The sequence below is a fragment of the Cibotium barometz genome, chromosome 31, assembly GCF_041138505.1.
Source record: "Cibotium barometz isolate CiBa-2024 chromosome 31, ASM4113850v1, whole genome shotgun sequence".
Lineage (NCBI taxonomy): Eukaryota > Viridiplantae > Streptophyta > Polypodiopsida > Cyatheales > Cibotiaceae > Cibotium > Cibotium barometz.
In genome coordinates, this window is record NC_141076.1 from 9,195,842 (window position 1) to 9,214,340 (window position 18,499).

The 18,499-nt window shown below is 44.2% G+C and overlaps 1 protein-coding gene across 1 annotated transcript in view; it reads left to right on the plus strand.

Annotated features, from left to right (window-relative positions):
* The window catches only part of LOC147620481 (zinc finger CCCH domain-containing protein 40-like), an 80,057-nt gene extending 67,823 nt beyond the window's left edge, over window positions 1-12,234 (plus strand). The window contains exons 3-4 of the mRNA XM_086824702.1: window positions 10,587-10,810; window positions 11,099-12,234. Coding sequence (XP_086680828.1) covers window positions 10,587-10,810; window positions 11,099-11,933 — 1,059 coding nt within the window. The 3' untranslated portion in view covers window positions 11,934-12,234. The remainder of the gene's footprint in view (window positions 1-10,586; window positions 10,811-11,098) is intronic.
* Window positions 12,235-18,499: the final 6,265 nt, after the last annotated feature.

Below are 18,499 nucleotides of genomic sequence, written 5' to 3' on the forward strand. Positions count from 1 at the left end.
ATGCATGGTACATTGACGCACATGAAGGCATCCAGAGTGTTCACGATGCTTCCCCCTGGCCACATATACATCAAATACATGAAAGCCCCTTGATTTACAGGCACATTGAGTGCTTGTAAGGCATCAACACATTATCCACAGCATCAAATGCGATTGCCTGCATGCAAATCAACCAAATCGGCACAAAAGCCCCTTGATTTGCACTGCAATTTGCTGCAATTTTGCCCAAATGTGCGATTTTTCACATCATACAGCATGTATGAGTGCTTAATTGCACAATTACATCAAAAGCCCCAAATTTCGACATCCAATTTCCTGCAAATTGATCCTGATTTGACCAATTTCCTGCAAATTGATCCTGATTGTGACCAATGTCACCCAATTTTGCCAATTTTGCTCAAAAATTGAGCAATTCGGCGCCTGTATTCGCTCAATTAATGATTGCACCTGCTCAATTGCAAATCCCCAAAAAAAAATTGAGGCAAATACCTTGATTTCTGAATTTTGTTGCAAGAAACTGATGCAGAAAGGGGGAGGCAAAACTGATTCTGCTTGTGTTGATGGAGTTGGCTGCGCTGCAGATTTAGATCACCAGCTGAATGCACGGCGTTCTTCTATGCTCGCCTGCCTACCAGCTGCCACGCTCAGATGCAGAAGTGGCTGCCCCAGCCACGCTACAGCCAGGCCTGAGTATGGTCGTGTGCTGCCTCAGCCAGGCCTTGCTGCGAATGTTGATGCCACAACACATCTCACGCTTCGCCTCTTACGCTGAAGGGCCAGCAATCCTATGTGCCTTCTACGCCCAGCGCCAACACCTTCGCCAAGCGGTGGTGCCTTCGCTTGCTATTGGACCAGCCGACGCTACACGCCTTGTGTCAAGTCGTCCGACTACGCTCACGTATTGCTGCCTTCGCCGCTTGCGCTACACGCGTTGTGTGTTCGCCCGACTACGCTCCGCCTGGCTGCTGTTCGCTTCACTCGCCTAGCGCCTATACGCCCAGCGCTTATGCGCTTTGCCTTGCGACCAGTTGATGTAGGCGCCTGACATCTCCAGTTACCTTGCGACCAGTTGATGTAGGCGCTTTGCCTTGCGACCAGTTGAGAAACGAGCACCTGGCAGAAGCGTTTGCTTTGCTGCTGCCTTCGTTCACGCCCAGCACTCAGCTAACAGAGGTTTCTTTGCTCGATCAAACAGAGAGGACGGGTCTGCTCCAGCTCCAGCTCTGATACCAGTTGATGGGAGAAGGAACCTGAATTAGGGTTAGGTTAGAGTTCATTCATGGGAGACATACACAGAGAAGCAAGAGAGAGAGAGAGAGAGAGAGTTGTGGGGATAAGTCAACTCATGAAAAGCATGAGTGTGTGACTCCCCTATCACACATGTATATTGCACTAGTACACATAGTGCACTTAGTACATTAAAAGTACTAAGTGTACTATGTACTATAACTTATGGGCTTGTACACACTATAAGGGTGGGCATAACGCCTTTACCCCAACACCTTGCCCGTAGAAGTATGTACCGTATTGTTGTAGGCAAACTCCACAAGTGGTAAATACTTCTCCCAATCCGATTTGCGGTCGGATACATAAGATTTCAGCAAGTCGAGGACGGCTGAATTTGCTATTTCACTTTGCCCATTTTCTGTGGATGGTAAGCTGATGAGAAGTTCAGCTTTGTACCCATATTGTCAAACAATGCGCGCCAAAATAAACTTGTGGTTCTAGGATCTCTATCCCCCACAATAGATTTAGGCATGCCATGGTGTTTGAATATCTGTGCCAAAAACATCCTAGCCATATGATCTGGCTTTATTGTCTTGCGCACGGGAATGAAATGTGCCTGCTTGCTAAACCTGTCAATGATGGTCCAAATAGCATCATTTCCCTGTGGCGTCCTTGGCAAATCCATAATGAAATCCATAGCAATGCTTTCCCATGGTTCATTTGGTATAGGCAAAGGCTGAAGCAATCCAGGTGCTTTATGTCTGTCAAACTTGACCTTTTGACACACCATACATTCACGTACATATGCTTCAATATCCTTGCGAATATGTGGCCAAAAGAAATACCTCTCCAAAGCTTGTGCTGTGGCCAAAATGCCTCTATGACCTGCATATGGAGGAGCATGACACTCATCCATAACCTTATGGCGAAGGTTCTTTACCACACACATACGATTTTGCATCATGAGATATCCATCTCTTATGACATAAGATGGGACAGCAATACCCTCTTGCAAATCAGCCCATACATGTGCAAAATCCTCATCCAAATGATAAGTATTACGCATATCCGATAAGTCCTCATGGTATGCAACTGTAATAGCATGAACCTGTGGTCGTCTAGATAAGGCATCCGTCACCACATTCTTTTTCCCTGGAGTATGTAAAATCTGAAAATGAAACATTGAGAGGAAATTTGCCCATCTCATATGCTTCTCTGAGAGCTTACTTTGAGTCAAAAAGTATCTCAAACTTTGATGATCAGTTTTGACCATAAAATCAGTCCCTAAAAGATAGTGTTTCCAAATAGTAAGGGCATGAATTACAGCCAACAACTCCTTCTCATAAACCTGTAAGTGAAGCTCTGCATGTTGCAAGCGTCTGCTCTCATAGGCAATGGCATGTCCTTCTTGGTTCAAAACTGCCCCTATGCAGTCCCCACTTGCATCACATTCCACAACAAAAGGTTTGTGCAAATCCGGAATAATGAGTACCCCATGTAATGGAGCGGCAATGAAAGCAAAATGCTTGACGAACCTCCTGTAGTAAGCACATAAACCAAGGAAGCTCCTCACTTCATGGATTGATTTCAGCTCTGGCCATTCTTGCATGGCTTGTATCTTTGCAGGATCCATGCGCACACCATCCTTTGATACAATGTGACCAAGATAGTGAATTTCTGGGAGAAAGAATTCACTCTTTTTTGCATTTATGTAGAGCTGATTTTCCTTAAGCTCTTCAAACACAATAGACAGGTGCTCACGATGTTGGGCTTCATTCTTTGAGAATACAATAATGTCATCAAAGAATATACCTGTGAACTTTCTATGCTTTCTGAACACCCTGTCCATCATCCTGTTGAAGGTAGCGGGTGCATTTGTAAGACCAAAAGGCACCACCAAAAACTCATAAAGGCCAAAGGCTGTTCTAAATGCAGTCTTGTGAACATCTTGAGGTGCCACTCTCACTTGATGATACCCACTCTTGAGGTCTATTCGGCTGAAACATGCCGAACCTTCAAGCTTGTCCAAGATGTCATCAATGCACGGAATCGGAAACCGATTCTTGATAGTTATCTTATTGAGGGCACGGTAATCAACACACATCCTGGAAGTACCATCCTTCTTTTGAACAAGAAGTACCGGCGAGCAATATGGCGAGGAACTAGGCCGAATCAAACCCTTTTCCAAAAGTTCATTCACCTGAGCCATAATCTCTTCTTGTTGACTAGCACTCACCCTGTATGGTGGCCTATTAGGTGGAGAGCTACCGGGAATTAGATCTATGCAATGATCTTCCGGCCTCTCTGGTGGCAACCTTGCTGCCAAAGCATTTGCAAAACAATCTTTGAACTCATTCAAAAAGTTAAGCTTGTCTTGATCTAATGCACTAACATCAACACTAGAATGTTCAATGGTATCACGTACAAAAACCAAGTAAGAACAAGCTGATTTCTTTATTGCCTTATTAATTTGTACATGGCTTACAAGAGGTATGGTACTTCCAGTAGTACTAGCATCTATAGAGTGCTCACGGCCTCTATGTACAAAGCTGATTTTCTTCTCTTTGTAAGCCTTAATAGGCTCTAAACGGTGATGCCAGGGCATCCCCAACAAAACATCACAACCTGTAAGAGGAGCCACTAAAAAGCTCTCATAGTCGAGGTAGTCCTGTATATGTACACGGAGCTTACCAATGACCGGAGTTACATCAACCTGTTTGCCCTCAAAGGCGGCATCTGCATTCATTTGCATTCCCATGTCATCCACATTGAGACCTATGGCGGCAGCCATCTGTACGGATATAAAGTTATCTGTGGAAGCATCATAAAAAAGAAACAAAGCGGGCTGATCCTTCAATTTGCCCCAAGCCTTGCATATGACTACTCTCTTGGACTCATGCCCTATATTACCCTGCACATCGGGTACAACATTCACAAGAGGCTTTTCCACATTAGGCTCAGCATTCTTAGGATTCTGTGGGCATTTAGGATATATATGATCTTTACTGCCACACTTAAAGCATTTTCCAGCCTTCCTGTACTCTTCCAATTGCTGTTTTGAGAGCCCAAAATTGTGGCGTTCACCCCCCGGCTTCTTTTCGGAGTCATCCTTTGCATCTCGGCCATCTTTGGGAGCATTCTTAGGTGGCTGTCCACCCTTTTTCTGGTCATAACCAGCCCTGAATTTGCTCTTGTTTTGACCTGCAAATGGCTTATTCGTGGGTGCTTTTATGTGCAAGTTCTCCGCAATCATGGCTGAGTGTATAAGCTCTTGTATGGTCTTATTTGGGTACACTCCCAAGCTTTGTTGGATGATGTGATGGAGCCCCGATTCAAACTTTCTCTTCTTCTCGTCCTCTCCAATCTTCATGAAGGGAGTAACCTTGAGAAGGACTTTCCAAAACTTTGCTATGTAAGAAGCAACGGACTCTCCCTCATCTTGGGACAGCCAATCCCACTCTTTGCGTACATCCTTTGCAAAGTTTGGTGGTAAGAATTGATCATAAAACTGAATTTTGAAAGAAGACCAAGTTGAGGCAGCACTTCCATCAAGTATTTTTGCAAGCCACCAATCACTTGCCGTATCCTTGAGATGCATTCCCACGTGCCTGAGCATAGACTTTTCCGAAAAGTCTTCATTGCAAAAAGCTATCTCAAACTGTCTAATGAAAGCAAGTGCTTTGGTAGGGTCCATTCGTCCCTGAAAGTTTTCAAACTTTACATCCTTGTCACCGGACTTGAACTCTCGAGGCTTCTTCCTTCTATAAGCATCCCTATGTACATCCTGTTCATCTGCATGATGATGATGCCGCGATGAAGATTCACGATCCCTCTTCGTACTCTCTTGAGTCACACTCTCCAAATGAGTGGAAAGCTCAACACGAGAACGCATATGTCTTCTTGGAGCAAAGCGAGAATGAGTAGAGGATCCCTCATCCTTACTCTTCTCTTGACCTGCATCAAGCCTAGCATCAGGGACTCTTGTCCTTTCAGCATTTGGCACTTGCTGTGCTCTTTCTGCTTGTTGTGCATCCTGTGCATCACCACGGGCAGCCATGAGGGGTGGCTTCTTGAAAGCCAAACTACCATCTGCTTCAGTGTATACATCACCCTTAACCATTAGGTATGCAAGTGCAAGCTCTCGGGGTTTCTCAACATCCATTTCCTTTGCAATTGCTTCAAAAGTGACTTCATGGACCGAAGCTTTTGCCTTCGCAGCCAACACCCTTTGTACATCCGGGTCATTTTTCAATGACCTAAGCTCTTCGGTTTCAGCCCTATAGCGTCGCACTTGACGCCTCAAAGATTCCAAATCAGAATTCATAGTGTCATGAGTACCTGCATCTCCATAGACATCATTGCGTGCAGCATCTCTTGCATCCCTTGTACCATGAAATTCACGGTCCTGTATGTTCTCCACACTGTCAGAAATGTGGCTGTCCATGACACTCAAATCAGGTCACCACTTATGATTCCAAGCCTCAAACCGTTTTCCAATGAGGGGAAAAATTGAGCTCTGATACCAATGTAACGGGAGGCGGACGCGTGTATTGGAATCGTATAAATGTGAACAAGATTCTGAGCACTTAACAATTGAGCATTACAACCACAAAGCTGAAAATGACAGTACACCACATAAAGGGGCCGATGATAGGCTGACCCCCCCCCTTTAGGTTATATTACCAAAAGAGTCTGCAAAGTACAAGATTATGGGTGCCTGGGGCTTCACCACCAGCCTGCAACCTGATTCTTCCAAATATATCATGTATGAATACATCTCAAACAAGAGAATCTGTAGGTACATCCGCCCTACACACAGGTACATCCGCCCTGCATAAGCCTCTTCACAGGTACATCCGCCCTGCACAAGAGTATCACAATCCTCACAGGTACTCCGCCCTGCACAAGATGTAAATGGATCTTTAGGCCCTGTTTCCACGCGAGAAACTGATCCAGGAACCTGTGTTCTCCGCGAGCAAGTGTCCCCAATGCTTGCCCTAAACACCTGTTATACCAGGAAACCATGAGACACATCCATGCTCACATATTCCATTGCTGTCCGGCCTGTTTTGTGCAATAACCAGTCCAAAACAGTAACTTTCTATCGCGAGAATTCCACCTGTAAAGGGTCCTACAGCCCTGTGGAGATCCCTAGAGCTGTCCTGTACCTGTAACCAGCCCAAAACTCGCAATAACCAGAAATTACAGGTCTGAAATTTACCAACCAGCCGTTTAGAAGAGTGTGGGGATCGTTATCCAAGCTTGTGTGAGTCCGGGAAGCAAGCAACCAGCCCTGTAGCAACTCCCAAAGCTCCAACCAGCTCTCCAATGTGTTGAGTAGTGAATAAAACAGCCCAAAAGGCCTCTTGAAGGAGGCGCCTTTCTCCAGTGCCACCTAAGGGGCTTGGTGGGTACACATAATGGCTGACAAGTGTCCCCATAAGGTGTCCAAGTAGGTGTCCAGCCCATAGTGCTCCATTTGTCCTGTTTGTATAAGTTTAGGTCCAACCAAATGGGAAATGGCCATAAGCTGTCCGGACTTCATTAATTTTGGTCCAACCAAATGCGAACGCATTATAAGTTGTCCGGCCACTTATTAATGAGTGTGTACCTACAAACCAATAAACTTTAGTAGTAAATGAAATAAGCTGTAAATTGAGTGTGGACGCACTTACCACTTGCAAAACCCATAAGCCCACAGTTTTAGGCCCAAACAGGAGTGCACACACGTGTCCACAAGGTGCCTGGGCGTCCCCGGTCCCTCGGACTTCACAAGCCAAAATAACAAGCATTGTCCAGGCAGCAAGACAATGTCACACAAAGTAAAATAAAGTTATGGCATGCATCATTTATGCATTGTGCACATGTAAACTTGGAGAACCACCTATCATCATTCTTGTACTTGAAAATATTCCGCCTGCCATCATAACACACCATGTGTGCATGGCCGGAATCCACACGGGGCACCGCCCGAAAGTCCACAAATGTCTTGCCATGTCCTTGGACTCATATGCATCCACTCATATGATCCATACACATGCCCAGGTATAATACATACATGCATCTGCATGTTTCTAGGCCTGACACGCATCCGCATGTCCCTAGAATATAGGGGTTTGTGACAGCAGGAGCTTCAATTTTTACCAATTTTGCTGATTTTGTTGAAAATTAAAAATGCCCCAATTGTGTTGATGCTAATGTAATGTAGGTATAGAAACTTGATAATTGCAAATATGTCCTATTTTCTTTGCTCTTGCTTTTACTGAAATGGCTTCGAAGCTCAGTGCTGCTGTGGCTGAGTTTGCGATTGATGGAGAGAGCTAACCAAAGATGACGATGCTGAGTTGCTGATGGTGACGGCTTGAAGAAGTGTGGCTCGCAGTTGATGAAGCATGAGGCACATCAGCCGGTGCAGAAGCAGCATCAGTAGCAGTTGAGGAGAGAGGCACGCTATGGGAGGCGGGAAAAGTGCTATGCATTCACCTACATGCAACGCGGGGTGGCTGAACGTGTTGACGTGGATTTAATAAGGTCTATTAAACCTTATTAGGGTGATGAAATGCGTAGGTAGCTTGCAGTTTCGAGTTGGAGTTGGAGGCAATCATAAGGTCGGCGTGCTGGTCCGGCAACACACAAGGCAACGGACATTAGCACAAGAGGTTTGCGACTGTAGATGTAGAAGTGGCAGAGGAGCAGTGGGCTGAGGCGATCAAGTCAAGGTGGGCATGGCAATTAATGCAAGAGATTAAAAAAAGAAAGAATGCAATGCTAAGGAGAAGTGGGTATGGGAATAAGATAAAGGCATAAAATAGACTATGAAAAGCTCTGATACCAAATGAAGGACCAGCACAGGTCCAAGGGTTAGGCAATCTACAGTAGCTATGGGGGCTGAAACTCCATAGCGTGGAGAGAGAGAGAGAGATGGGCACAAACTCACATAATGCTTGATTGATGTAAAATGAAAGTACATGTTCTTTTTGTAGGTGCAGGACCTCATCTTATGACTCACACAATCACACCCCCATATGTGTTGCCACATGGCACACTTATCTCCTCATAAGAGGTGATTCATACGCATACACACACAATAACACATTTAAGGGTTGTATCACATGGATGAAGCCCAACACCAAGAGGTGGTTCACACACACACACACACACACACACTACCTCACTCATAAGAGTGGGTTCACACACAGTTAAGACCTTGATTCCCAACAAACCCCCCCTTCAAGGGATTAGCTTATACTGTGTCAAGGATAAATCTAGGCTCATGGTTTTTCATGCCAGTTTTCCTGCACAAGAATAAATCACACGGCTCTAGTTTCACAGTCCAATTATGGGATCCCATGGGTAAGGACAAACAAGGATCAGGTTACACACACACAATTGAAAAACAACACATAACTCAACAGAAAACAACACATATCTTAGACTTTTAAAAGCCCAATCATCATAACAATAGTTTGCTTCCTCTCTGGGAAGCTCTTTCTCCTCAATTATATTTGCATTTGCTTTTTTGTGAAAGCGGTTCTTTTCATTGTGGTTGTTTTTTTCACAATGTTTGTATGGCTTCTTTGAATACAGTCCTTCTCAGCATGATTGTTTCTAATACAAAGGGAATATTTAATATCTTTGAAGCTCCTTTTTTGTGAAGAAGGACCTGTCTCCCCTTGCTTCTCTGAGATTTCTTTCTTCTTCCTTGAAGGAGGCTATGACCCCTTCCAAGGTGAGATTAGGAAGGTTCTTTAGTGTGGTGATGAGGTTTCGTGCTACTACTAGTGTAGTAGCAACGACGAGTGCGACAACTGAGGCAGAAAATTTGGATGCATCTCTCTTCTGAGAGTGAGGTTGAATCAGCCGAAGAGACCACTGATGAGGATATTGAGGATGTTGAGGATTTGGGGGATTGATTGCCCCCTCCTTGGGCCTGTATTTTGTCATGCTTCATTACAAACTTTAGTTTTCTTTCATGATTCATGATTCATCTTTGTTTTTTTTAGTACTCGAAGATTGGTCATTGTCATATTGATATGATGTATCATGTATCATGTATCATATATCAGTATGCCATTGTTTTTGGCTCTTGTAGTGAGCACTTTGAGGGGACTCCTGACCTTTCTTATATTGTTTCTTGAATTTTGAGCAGTAATACAATATTGGATCTTGATGTTGGTAATTGTTGATAACTTGATGCATGCCATTTGAATCATGATTTAAGCTGTAGTCTCTGAGCACGTTGCACTCAGAAGTAAATGGTAATGTGTAACTTGTAACTTGTTAGAACTTAGGTCCTTAGGAGTCAGGTTTCAAGAGTTGGGACTAAGGAGGTGGGACTCTGTAGGAGTCAGGGTTTGAAGAGGTTCCAAGGACCAAAGTCAGGAGTCAGTGGTAAGTGGACACCGTGGTCCCTGAATCTTGATTCTTAGCCTTGCTTTTATGTGTAATTGCAGCTATGTTTGTTAGCCTCTATGAGGTGCACAGTAGGGCAACATAAATTGAGTAGCATATATATGATTTTTGGGGCCAGTCACCCTACCTCCTCCCTTTATGAAACATTTTTGAAACGCCTAGGAAAGGTACGAAGCATTTATGAAACACGTTTCATGAAACGCCTGGTAAATTTAACTGCATATATATGATTTTGGGGGCCAATATACCACCCCCCCCCCCTTCCCTTTTTCCCCTTGTATGAAACATCTTCAGAAGGTATGAAGCATTTCTGAAACGCCTTTTTTTAAAACGACCAACTACTATGCATGCTGTGCACAAAATGTATTGGACTATCTCCCTTTCATTTAGTTTGTGGCTGGTAGTCATTCTGGGCGTAGACATTGTCCCCAAGCCAACTGGAATATTGTACTTTGAATCTGAGTGCGGACCAAAGTCCCCAGCCTACTGGCCCTTGGTGTAGACATAAGTTCTCTACCATGAGGTGCCAGTCCACATGACCCTTGGCATAGATGTAAATTCCTTGCTATGAGGTACCATGTCCACACTATGGAGCCGTCCAAAGGTAGGAAGTGCAAGGAATGCCCTAATAGTGACAAGACATCTTTTGTATATGCACAATAGGTTAGCATGCATGAACTAGTCATTATACATGATTCATGTTTTGAAATATACAGTAGATTAGGATTACATCTCGTCTTTGTTGTGTTTGCTAAACATAGGATAGCGTTAATCTCTCTTGCTTTAGTGTTAATGAAGTAACGTGCTTCCGCAATGCTTGTAACACTGTCTAAAAATGGGAAACAAATAATGTTGTTTGTTGTGTTTATCTTTCCATGACTTAGTGATGTGTGTTCTATCATTCTATTGTAAATTGTAATATGACATTTTATATATTGATGCTGCAGGCAAGGGCTGGGCTTGATTACGAGTCCTCCTATGGAAAAGCTCGCCCAAATGATACAATCTTGAAGCTTCAGAGAACAACTCCCTACTACAAGAGAAATCGTGCTCACGTCTGCAGTTTCTATGTTCGTGGAGAATGCACACGTGGTGCGGAGTGCCCTTATCGGCATGAGATGCCTATCACGGGAGAGCTTTCTCAACAGAACATTAAGGATCGATACTATGGGTACTCTCTCTCTCTATTCTCGATACTATGGGTACTCTCTCTCTCTCTCTCTCTCTCTCTCCTATTCTCATAGATATTGTAGAGTCATGTTAATATTTCTCTCTCTCTCTCTCTCTCTTTTATTTAAAAAAAAAACTGTACACATGCAAGCATGCTGGTTGCAGCTTTTCTACACAGCCACTCACATGCACTGCATATATGCCTGTGGAAGTCTGAAGTAGTGGTCACGTGCATGTAGTCTTGAACACTGACTAGGAGTCCTGATCTTTTTGAATTTTATGCATGCAGAGTAAATGATCCAGTTGCTTCTAAGCTTTTAAGAAAAGCTGGAGAGATGCCCTCACTTATGCCTCCGGAGGATGAGAGTATTAGAACTCTGTATGTTGGTGGCCTTGATCAAAGGGTGACCGAAGATGATCTCAAAGATTTCTTCTATGCCTATGGGGAAATCGAATCCATCAGATTGGTTGCTCAAAGAGCCTGTGCTTTTGTCTCATATACCAGTAGAGAAGGTGCGGAAAAAGCAGCTGAGAATCTGGCCAACAAGCTGGTCATCAAAGGTTTGAGGCTGAAATTGATGTGGGGTAAGCCTCAAGTACCAAGATCTGAGCTGGAGAGCCAAGGGCTTGATGATGCTGCAAAGCAGAGCATTGGGCTTGTAACTCATGGAGGCATGCTTCCAAGATCCGTCATCTCACATCAGCAGAGTCAACAGCTGCAAAGCAATCAAGAGCAGCCATCTCTGAATTATTTCAATATTCCGGCTCCTCCACCACCGACCGAGCGTCCTTTCTACCCTTCGATGGATCCTCAAAGAATGGGAGCTGTGACATTGGCTCAAGATCCTGGTAGTAGTACGGCCAGCCAGGGAGAGCAGAATCAGTCCATCCAGCGGCCCCCATATGGTCCCCCTGGTGTGCCTCTTCCTGCTTATGCACGCCCACAGTACATGCAGCAGGCGCCTTCATCCCAGTACACGCAACAGCACATTTGGCCACCTCCTTACTCACAGCCTCCTCACCAAGGATACCAGCAATATGTACAGCAGTATCCACCACCACCATCAGCAGCTGCAGCAGCCACACCACCTCCTCCTGCCCCATATTACCAACCTCAGGCTTAAAATGCTTGGAAAACTGTAATATGAACCAGCACTTTCTGATGTTATGGTAGATGATGCATCAGCCCTCTCTCAGAAGTCTTGCCATTACATTATCTCAGTCACCATATGGAGTAATTTGATTCATCTGTTTCTAAACAAGCCGGTCACATGCTCAAGATGTTGGGTTCATTGCAGACACAGGGGATCAATGGATGAATCAGCACATTCTACAAAGAGGAGTTGGTGGTACTTTGCTATGGATTGTGCTCTCATATTTGTGTACTTCTAATGACCCAAAATGGTTATCTTTTTGAACTGAAAATGTTTGTGTGGTTTCCTATACTGGCAGGCATATCTTTGGCTTGGTGAAGTGGACTTGAAGGTTGCATGTGTAGAAACTGCCTCGGATAGGGCTACTACAGTCTTATGCTTTGCTGCTTTTGATTTTTTCTTAGAACTTAGTTTGCCATATTGTAGGGAAGTCAAATGTGCTCGTGTTCAAAAAAGGCTAAGGAATCTAGCTTTCTTAAAAAATAGTCCATGGAAAACATTTATGTAAAACTAATACCACCTCAACCGGTTCCTTTGAGAACCACACCAAGACAATAGTACTTGGGGACTTATTGCAGAAACAGAAACTAAGGAACAAGATAGCTTTGAGTCTTATGAATAGCAAGCCCCTTGCAAGGACAACAATCTGACACCTATGGGTATTTTGCTAAACTAGCTCCAGCTATAGACTATGCCTCTTTGTTCGAAGCCATGGTGCAACAAAGAGTGAGAGACCTCAACAATATGGTTGGAGGCCTTGCTAATGCAACCGGTTCCTTTGAGAACCACACCAAGACAATAGTACTTGGGGACTTATTGCAGAAACAGAAACTAAGGAACAAGATAGCTTTGAGTCTTATGAATAGCAAGCCCCTTGCAAGGACAACAATCTGACACCTATGGGTATTTTGCTAAACTAGCTCCAGCTATAGACTATGCCTCTTTGTTCGAAGCCATGGTGCAACAAAGAGTGAGAGACCTCAACAATATGGTTGGAGGCCTTGCTAATGCAATGCTTATAATGTAAAGGCCCACACCGTATTGTGGAGTGTCTTCACAAAAGACTCTGCACCAAATCCCAATGTCATGGCACATGTTACAAGTGTGGTTTTGACCATAGGATCGTCCCAATGGAGTGATAATCACCCCAGTGGTAGAAGCAATAGTGACCACTTATACTTGTGAGTGCATGAGGAGGACTTATTCATTCAGTCTTTCTTAATGCTTCCAAGGCCTCAAAAGCCAAGATGAGGCAACAGTCAAAGGGAACATTCAAGGTTGCTAATGAGCAGGAAGCTCAAGCTTTCACTTTGAAGCAAGCAACAAGAATCAAACAGCAAAAGAGTTTGAGATGCAAGTTGCAAAGGTTGTAGTGGTTCTTAGAAAAGCTAATGAACCAAAGCCAAAGGTCCAAAAAAAGAAAACCTTGAAGAGGACGCAAAAACACAATTCATGATTAGATGTTAAGGACACGTGACTTTCAAAAGTGTCTTGGATGAGAGCTCTGAAGCTGCCTCCCTTGCGGAGACAAGTGATCTCTCCCTCGAATCATCTTTTCCAAAAGAAATGAGGGCCATCGATTTGCGGAAAACCTTCTCAGTAACTCAAAAGAGTATCCCAACCTAGTGTTGGAGAAGGAACTAATGAAATAAGCCCAAGAGCTTGTAAGAAAGGTGCAGGCTAAATCAGACTCTATACTTTGAGCAAGTGGTTGAGTATGAACCACTAACCTTGCTTGAGCATATCCCAAACCTTGTACCAAAGCCAATTGTAGAACCTATGAGGGAACTTGAGAGCCTACTAAAAGCCTTGGTTGAACTTGTGACCATTCTCCAGAGGTAGTAGAAAGAGTCAGTTTTGAGCCTTTTTCGTTGGAACCAATTCACCTAGACCTTGCATTGCTAGATGGACTTAGTGAGAGACGAAAGCTCGACAACCATGGGCCATCATATTCATCACAACTTTTTCTTTGAGGTGATTTTTGGTGATACATTCATATTGTCCATTTCCAGAGGTGGTGCCTCCTAGGATAGAGTCACTAGTACACATTGGTACGTCTAAGCTCACCTTTGAGTGAGTAGGAACTAATCGAGTGCGAATATTGCCTGTACGACATAGTAGGCCTCATAGCCTTCTTGTCCTTGCAGAATTCCAATTTACGATAAGTTTTCTTTGGTAAAAATTCTTAACTTTGAAGAGACTCATTCGATTGGATATATGGTAACCTAAGAGGCCCTATAGTTGAACATGAACCTAAAGAGGAGTTTTCGTGGTGCGACAATATCCAAAACATTAGTGGATCAACATTGATCACTCTTTGTCTATATCCAAAACCAAAGGATAGCCAAAAATGTCCATGAACGAGCTAGGACACTACTTTGAAAGTGATGAACGACGTGTTATCTATTGTATACAAAGGAATGGTCTATGCAATCTTGGATGATGGTGGTGGTGTCAACATAATCACTAAGGATTGCTAGGAGGCTTGGGGAAGCCCAATACTCGTAGGTACAAAGTCTCGTGGTCAAGCTTGCCATTGCTTCCACTGCTTGTGTCTATGAGGCTGTCAAAATGGCTAGTGCAGCACTTAGTGTGCATTTTTAAAGTCTCCTAGTGCTTGAGTGGCCCTAGAAAATCTCACTCTTTCCCATGCCATTGTACCTAACATCATCTGATGGTGACCAAACTTTGGGGACCTCCTCACATGCTCGCAAAGTTTACTCACCATTGGACGATGTTTGATATGTCAAGTACCGCCCAGCGTGCCTTTTTGAAGCATCCTAGTGCTCGAGAGGCCTTGAAAAATCCCACTCTTCTCCATGTCATTGTATCTAAACATCGTTCGATGGTGACCAAACTTTGCGAGTGTGTGGGGGGACTCCCTCCACATGCTCGCAAAGTTTGGTCACCATCGGACGATGTTTGATATGTGAAATAGTGTCTAGTGTGCATTTTTCAAGTCTCATAGTGCTCGAGGCCTTGGAAAATCCCACTCTTCCCTGTGCCATCGTACATGTTAGGTCCCTACCCTGGTCAAGGGGGATCCTTTTGATTGGAAGCTAAGTTTCCTTGTCTCCGATTGACGACACCTCGCGATCGAATGTCACTCAATGTGCGTGACCGAGGATGGAACAAGTCCGCACTTGGTTCATAGAAGCCAATAGCTTTTTCCTCTTTTCTTTATGAGGCGTGGTCGCATGCTTGTTCCCCTAAAACGGAACTTGTTCAAGCCCTATTCTTACTACAGATCATAATAAATAAATCTGTTGGAAAGTTACTCGACTCATCAGGTCCACCCATCCCCATAGAATGGCACCGTTGGGCATCCATCCACCCACTTTCCACCTACTAGCCCATTCATTTTTGTTATCTAATTAGATCCTACCACAATGTAAAACATATAAAAACAAGCTCTTTAATTAAAGAAGTTCCATAATGTTCTTGAAAACAGCCTTTGAAAACAACAATATTTACGTCAGAGTTCTTGCAGCAAAGTGTTCATAAAAGAGAATGTGAAACCGACTCAGCATCTAGATTGAGGCTTCATATCCATGTGCATAGATATATCCAAACCAAAATCAAATCACCGATGATCTAGAATTCGATCTTCTAGCCTCAACTAGCTAGATATACCCCATGGACCATACTCCCTCGTCGTCGACCAGTCGGCGAGGGCTGTCACTTCCTTAGGTACTGTCGCTTGTACCAAACCCTCCCATTCCTCACAGGGGATGTATACTCATCAGGTAAGCTAATTCACTGCATTAGCCTAGGCTCACAAAACTAGGTAGCATTCATAATCACATGCTCACCCTCGCGGGGTGGAAACAATTCCCAGTGGCATAGGAGGAGATTTCCTTGGATCGACTCTCAGTCTTGCTATTGCCTCCGCTCGTCAACTATGCAAGTAAGAGTGGAGTTAGCTAAGTAGGGGACAAGATGTACCTGCAGATTTGCAATGAAACCAACAAACATATCCATTGAAACAAGGAAAAACATTCTCTTCTTTCTTAATAATTCATTGAGCAATAAGAAAATAATGTCAGACAATGATAATCTTCGCCAACTATAATCCTTGTTAACAAGAAAAAAAAGAACCATATAAAGTATTTCGGAGTAAGATTACTCACTCACAATTTCTCTTTCTAGCCTTACTGAAGGGCATATACGCGGATGAAAGTTCCAATTCTCCATATTGGAGTCTCAATCTTTTTGGCTACTTAACTTAAAAGAGAGGTGCGATGCTTCTATAATGCTAGTCATAATCATTTTATAGGTTTAACCAATAGGAACGGAATCTTGCTAAGCCTAAGAATCTTTAACTTTATGACCTTAAAGGAAGAAGTTGCTCATATTTAAGAGAGTTATAAATATGGCCGACCTGGTTGTTGTTTGCATGAGGATTTGTTATCAAAGGGGAGAAGTTGTTTGCATGGATGCGTGCTTCCTCATTTTCGTCTTAAATGTCACGCAGTTCTTTGATTCGACGACGTTTCGGTGCCAAAGTAAGGCCTTTATATTTCCAGATACTAGAAAGAGGGGTGGATATGAAATTCTATAGATCACTAGAGAGAGAGAGAGAGAGAGAGAGAGAGAGAGAGAGAGAGAGAGAATGAAATGATATATTAACGTCTTCAGAAGGCCAAAATGACCTATGAGACCAAAAAGGTTACAACAATTGGTGGATCTGATACGTCTGTGTAAGAAAAGCTAAAAACAACTAAACAACTAACTGAAACTGAAACTGAAACAACTATGAGGAAAAGTACGGTACTAGGAGCTCCTAATGGATAACATCTGGGAGGAAAACTCCAGCAACAAAGGTAATCATCATATACATCACTATCCAAAGATGTCTCTCATCGGTCGATGGTAGATATCCTCAATGTCCTCCATGGTGAGTACTCTGACTGGACGTCTCCCATGCCGTGCTAGTATGGTCCTGATCCTCTGTTGTAGTCTCCGCTGGTGTCGAGATGGGCCTCTCATCTTGGGGTGCCTGGACCGCCCCAGCTCTATAGCCCGATCAATCAGTGGTGCGGCTATACTCTGGGGCTGGCTGTAATGCCTGCTGGCCTGACTGCTCAATCTCTGGTCGAAAGAAGTCTGTAATCTGCCTCTGTAGGTGTCTCTCCCTCTCTGATCCCCTCCCTCTCAAGTGACCCTCTCTATGTCTACGAAGCTCCAGCAAGTATAATCCGAGGCATCTCTGATCCTGGTATCTCATGACTCTAGAAAGTGGTCCGAAACCCTCTCTAAACAGGCAGTGAAAATGGCCTCGTATCTCATAATATACTGGACAGTGACATATGTAATGTAACTCTGTCTCTGGCTCCATCTGGCACAGCTGACAAATCCTGGCCTCAGCTGGTACTCCTCTGAATCTATCAGTCTCAATCTCTAGCTGGTGTGAGGATGTGCGCATCTGACCAATAGCACACCGTACCCCATGAGAAAGATGTGTATCCATGTAGCTGCGTCTAAAACAAACCCATCATGCGTGAGCTGGAGAAGATGGTCTCTATAGAAAGCCATCTTCGTACCAAGCTCGTGTGTCGGCTGTATCCATGTCCTCCTAGTGTCCGGCTGAATCAAGTCTTGCCTGATAAGTCTGGTAATCTCTGCCCGTGTGAGAGAGAGGGAGGGTGCATCCAGGGAGTACTGAAATGGAGGTAGCTTGTCCATACTAAAGCCATGCAGTGGAACCAAGCTGTCATCTGTGCATACCAACATGATCCGTCTCCCTGTGATGCCAACTGTCATGAAGACTCCAAGGCTAAGCGAGCATATCTGTCTCTAGGGAGAGCCCAAGTGCTATGTATAAAGGAGACTGATCGAGTGAGTGCCTCTACTACCAATGGGGGGGCAGCCATCTCTGCACCGACAATATCATGTGGTACGGAGGCCTTGGCCCTAATCATCCGGGAAATCATAGAAACCAAGGGCCTCTCCATACGTCTCCATCCATCAGTGCTACCAGCTCGGTTGTGGTGATCCACTGAGGGTCCCCATATCTCCACTCCATACAGCATGGCTGAAGTGACCAAAGTGTCAAAGAGCCAGAGCTTTGTTCGAGGTTCCTGAAACTGAACCTGTGAACACATCCTCTCTAGTCTATGCATAAGCTCTGGTCAATCTGGTCTCCGCTGCTCTCCTCAAGGAAAATAGTGGGCCACTAAAAACCACACCAAGATAAGTATATGCATGTGTATACTCCACTGTCTCCTGACCATATGTAAAGGTGGGTACTGACCTCCTAACTCACTGTGCTGTGGTGTTAAACACCATCACCTTGGTTTTACCAAGGTTAACAGACAATCCACTGTCCTGTGCAAACGTGTGCAATGCATCCAAATGACGCTGCATCCCCTCTGGAGAATCTGAGATCAGCACAATATCATCAGCATACAATAACAGCGGAATCCATGTCCCTGCTAGCTGTGCTCCTCTGTCACCCTCCCGCTCTACAGTCTGAAACCTCATCCACGTACATCCCAAATAAGGTGGGAGAAAGGGGGCAGCCCTGTTTCACCCTG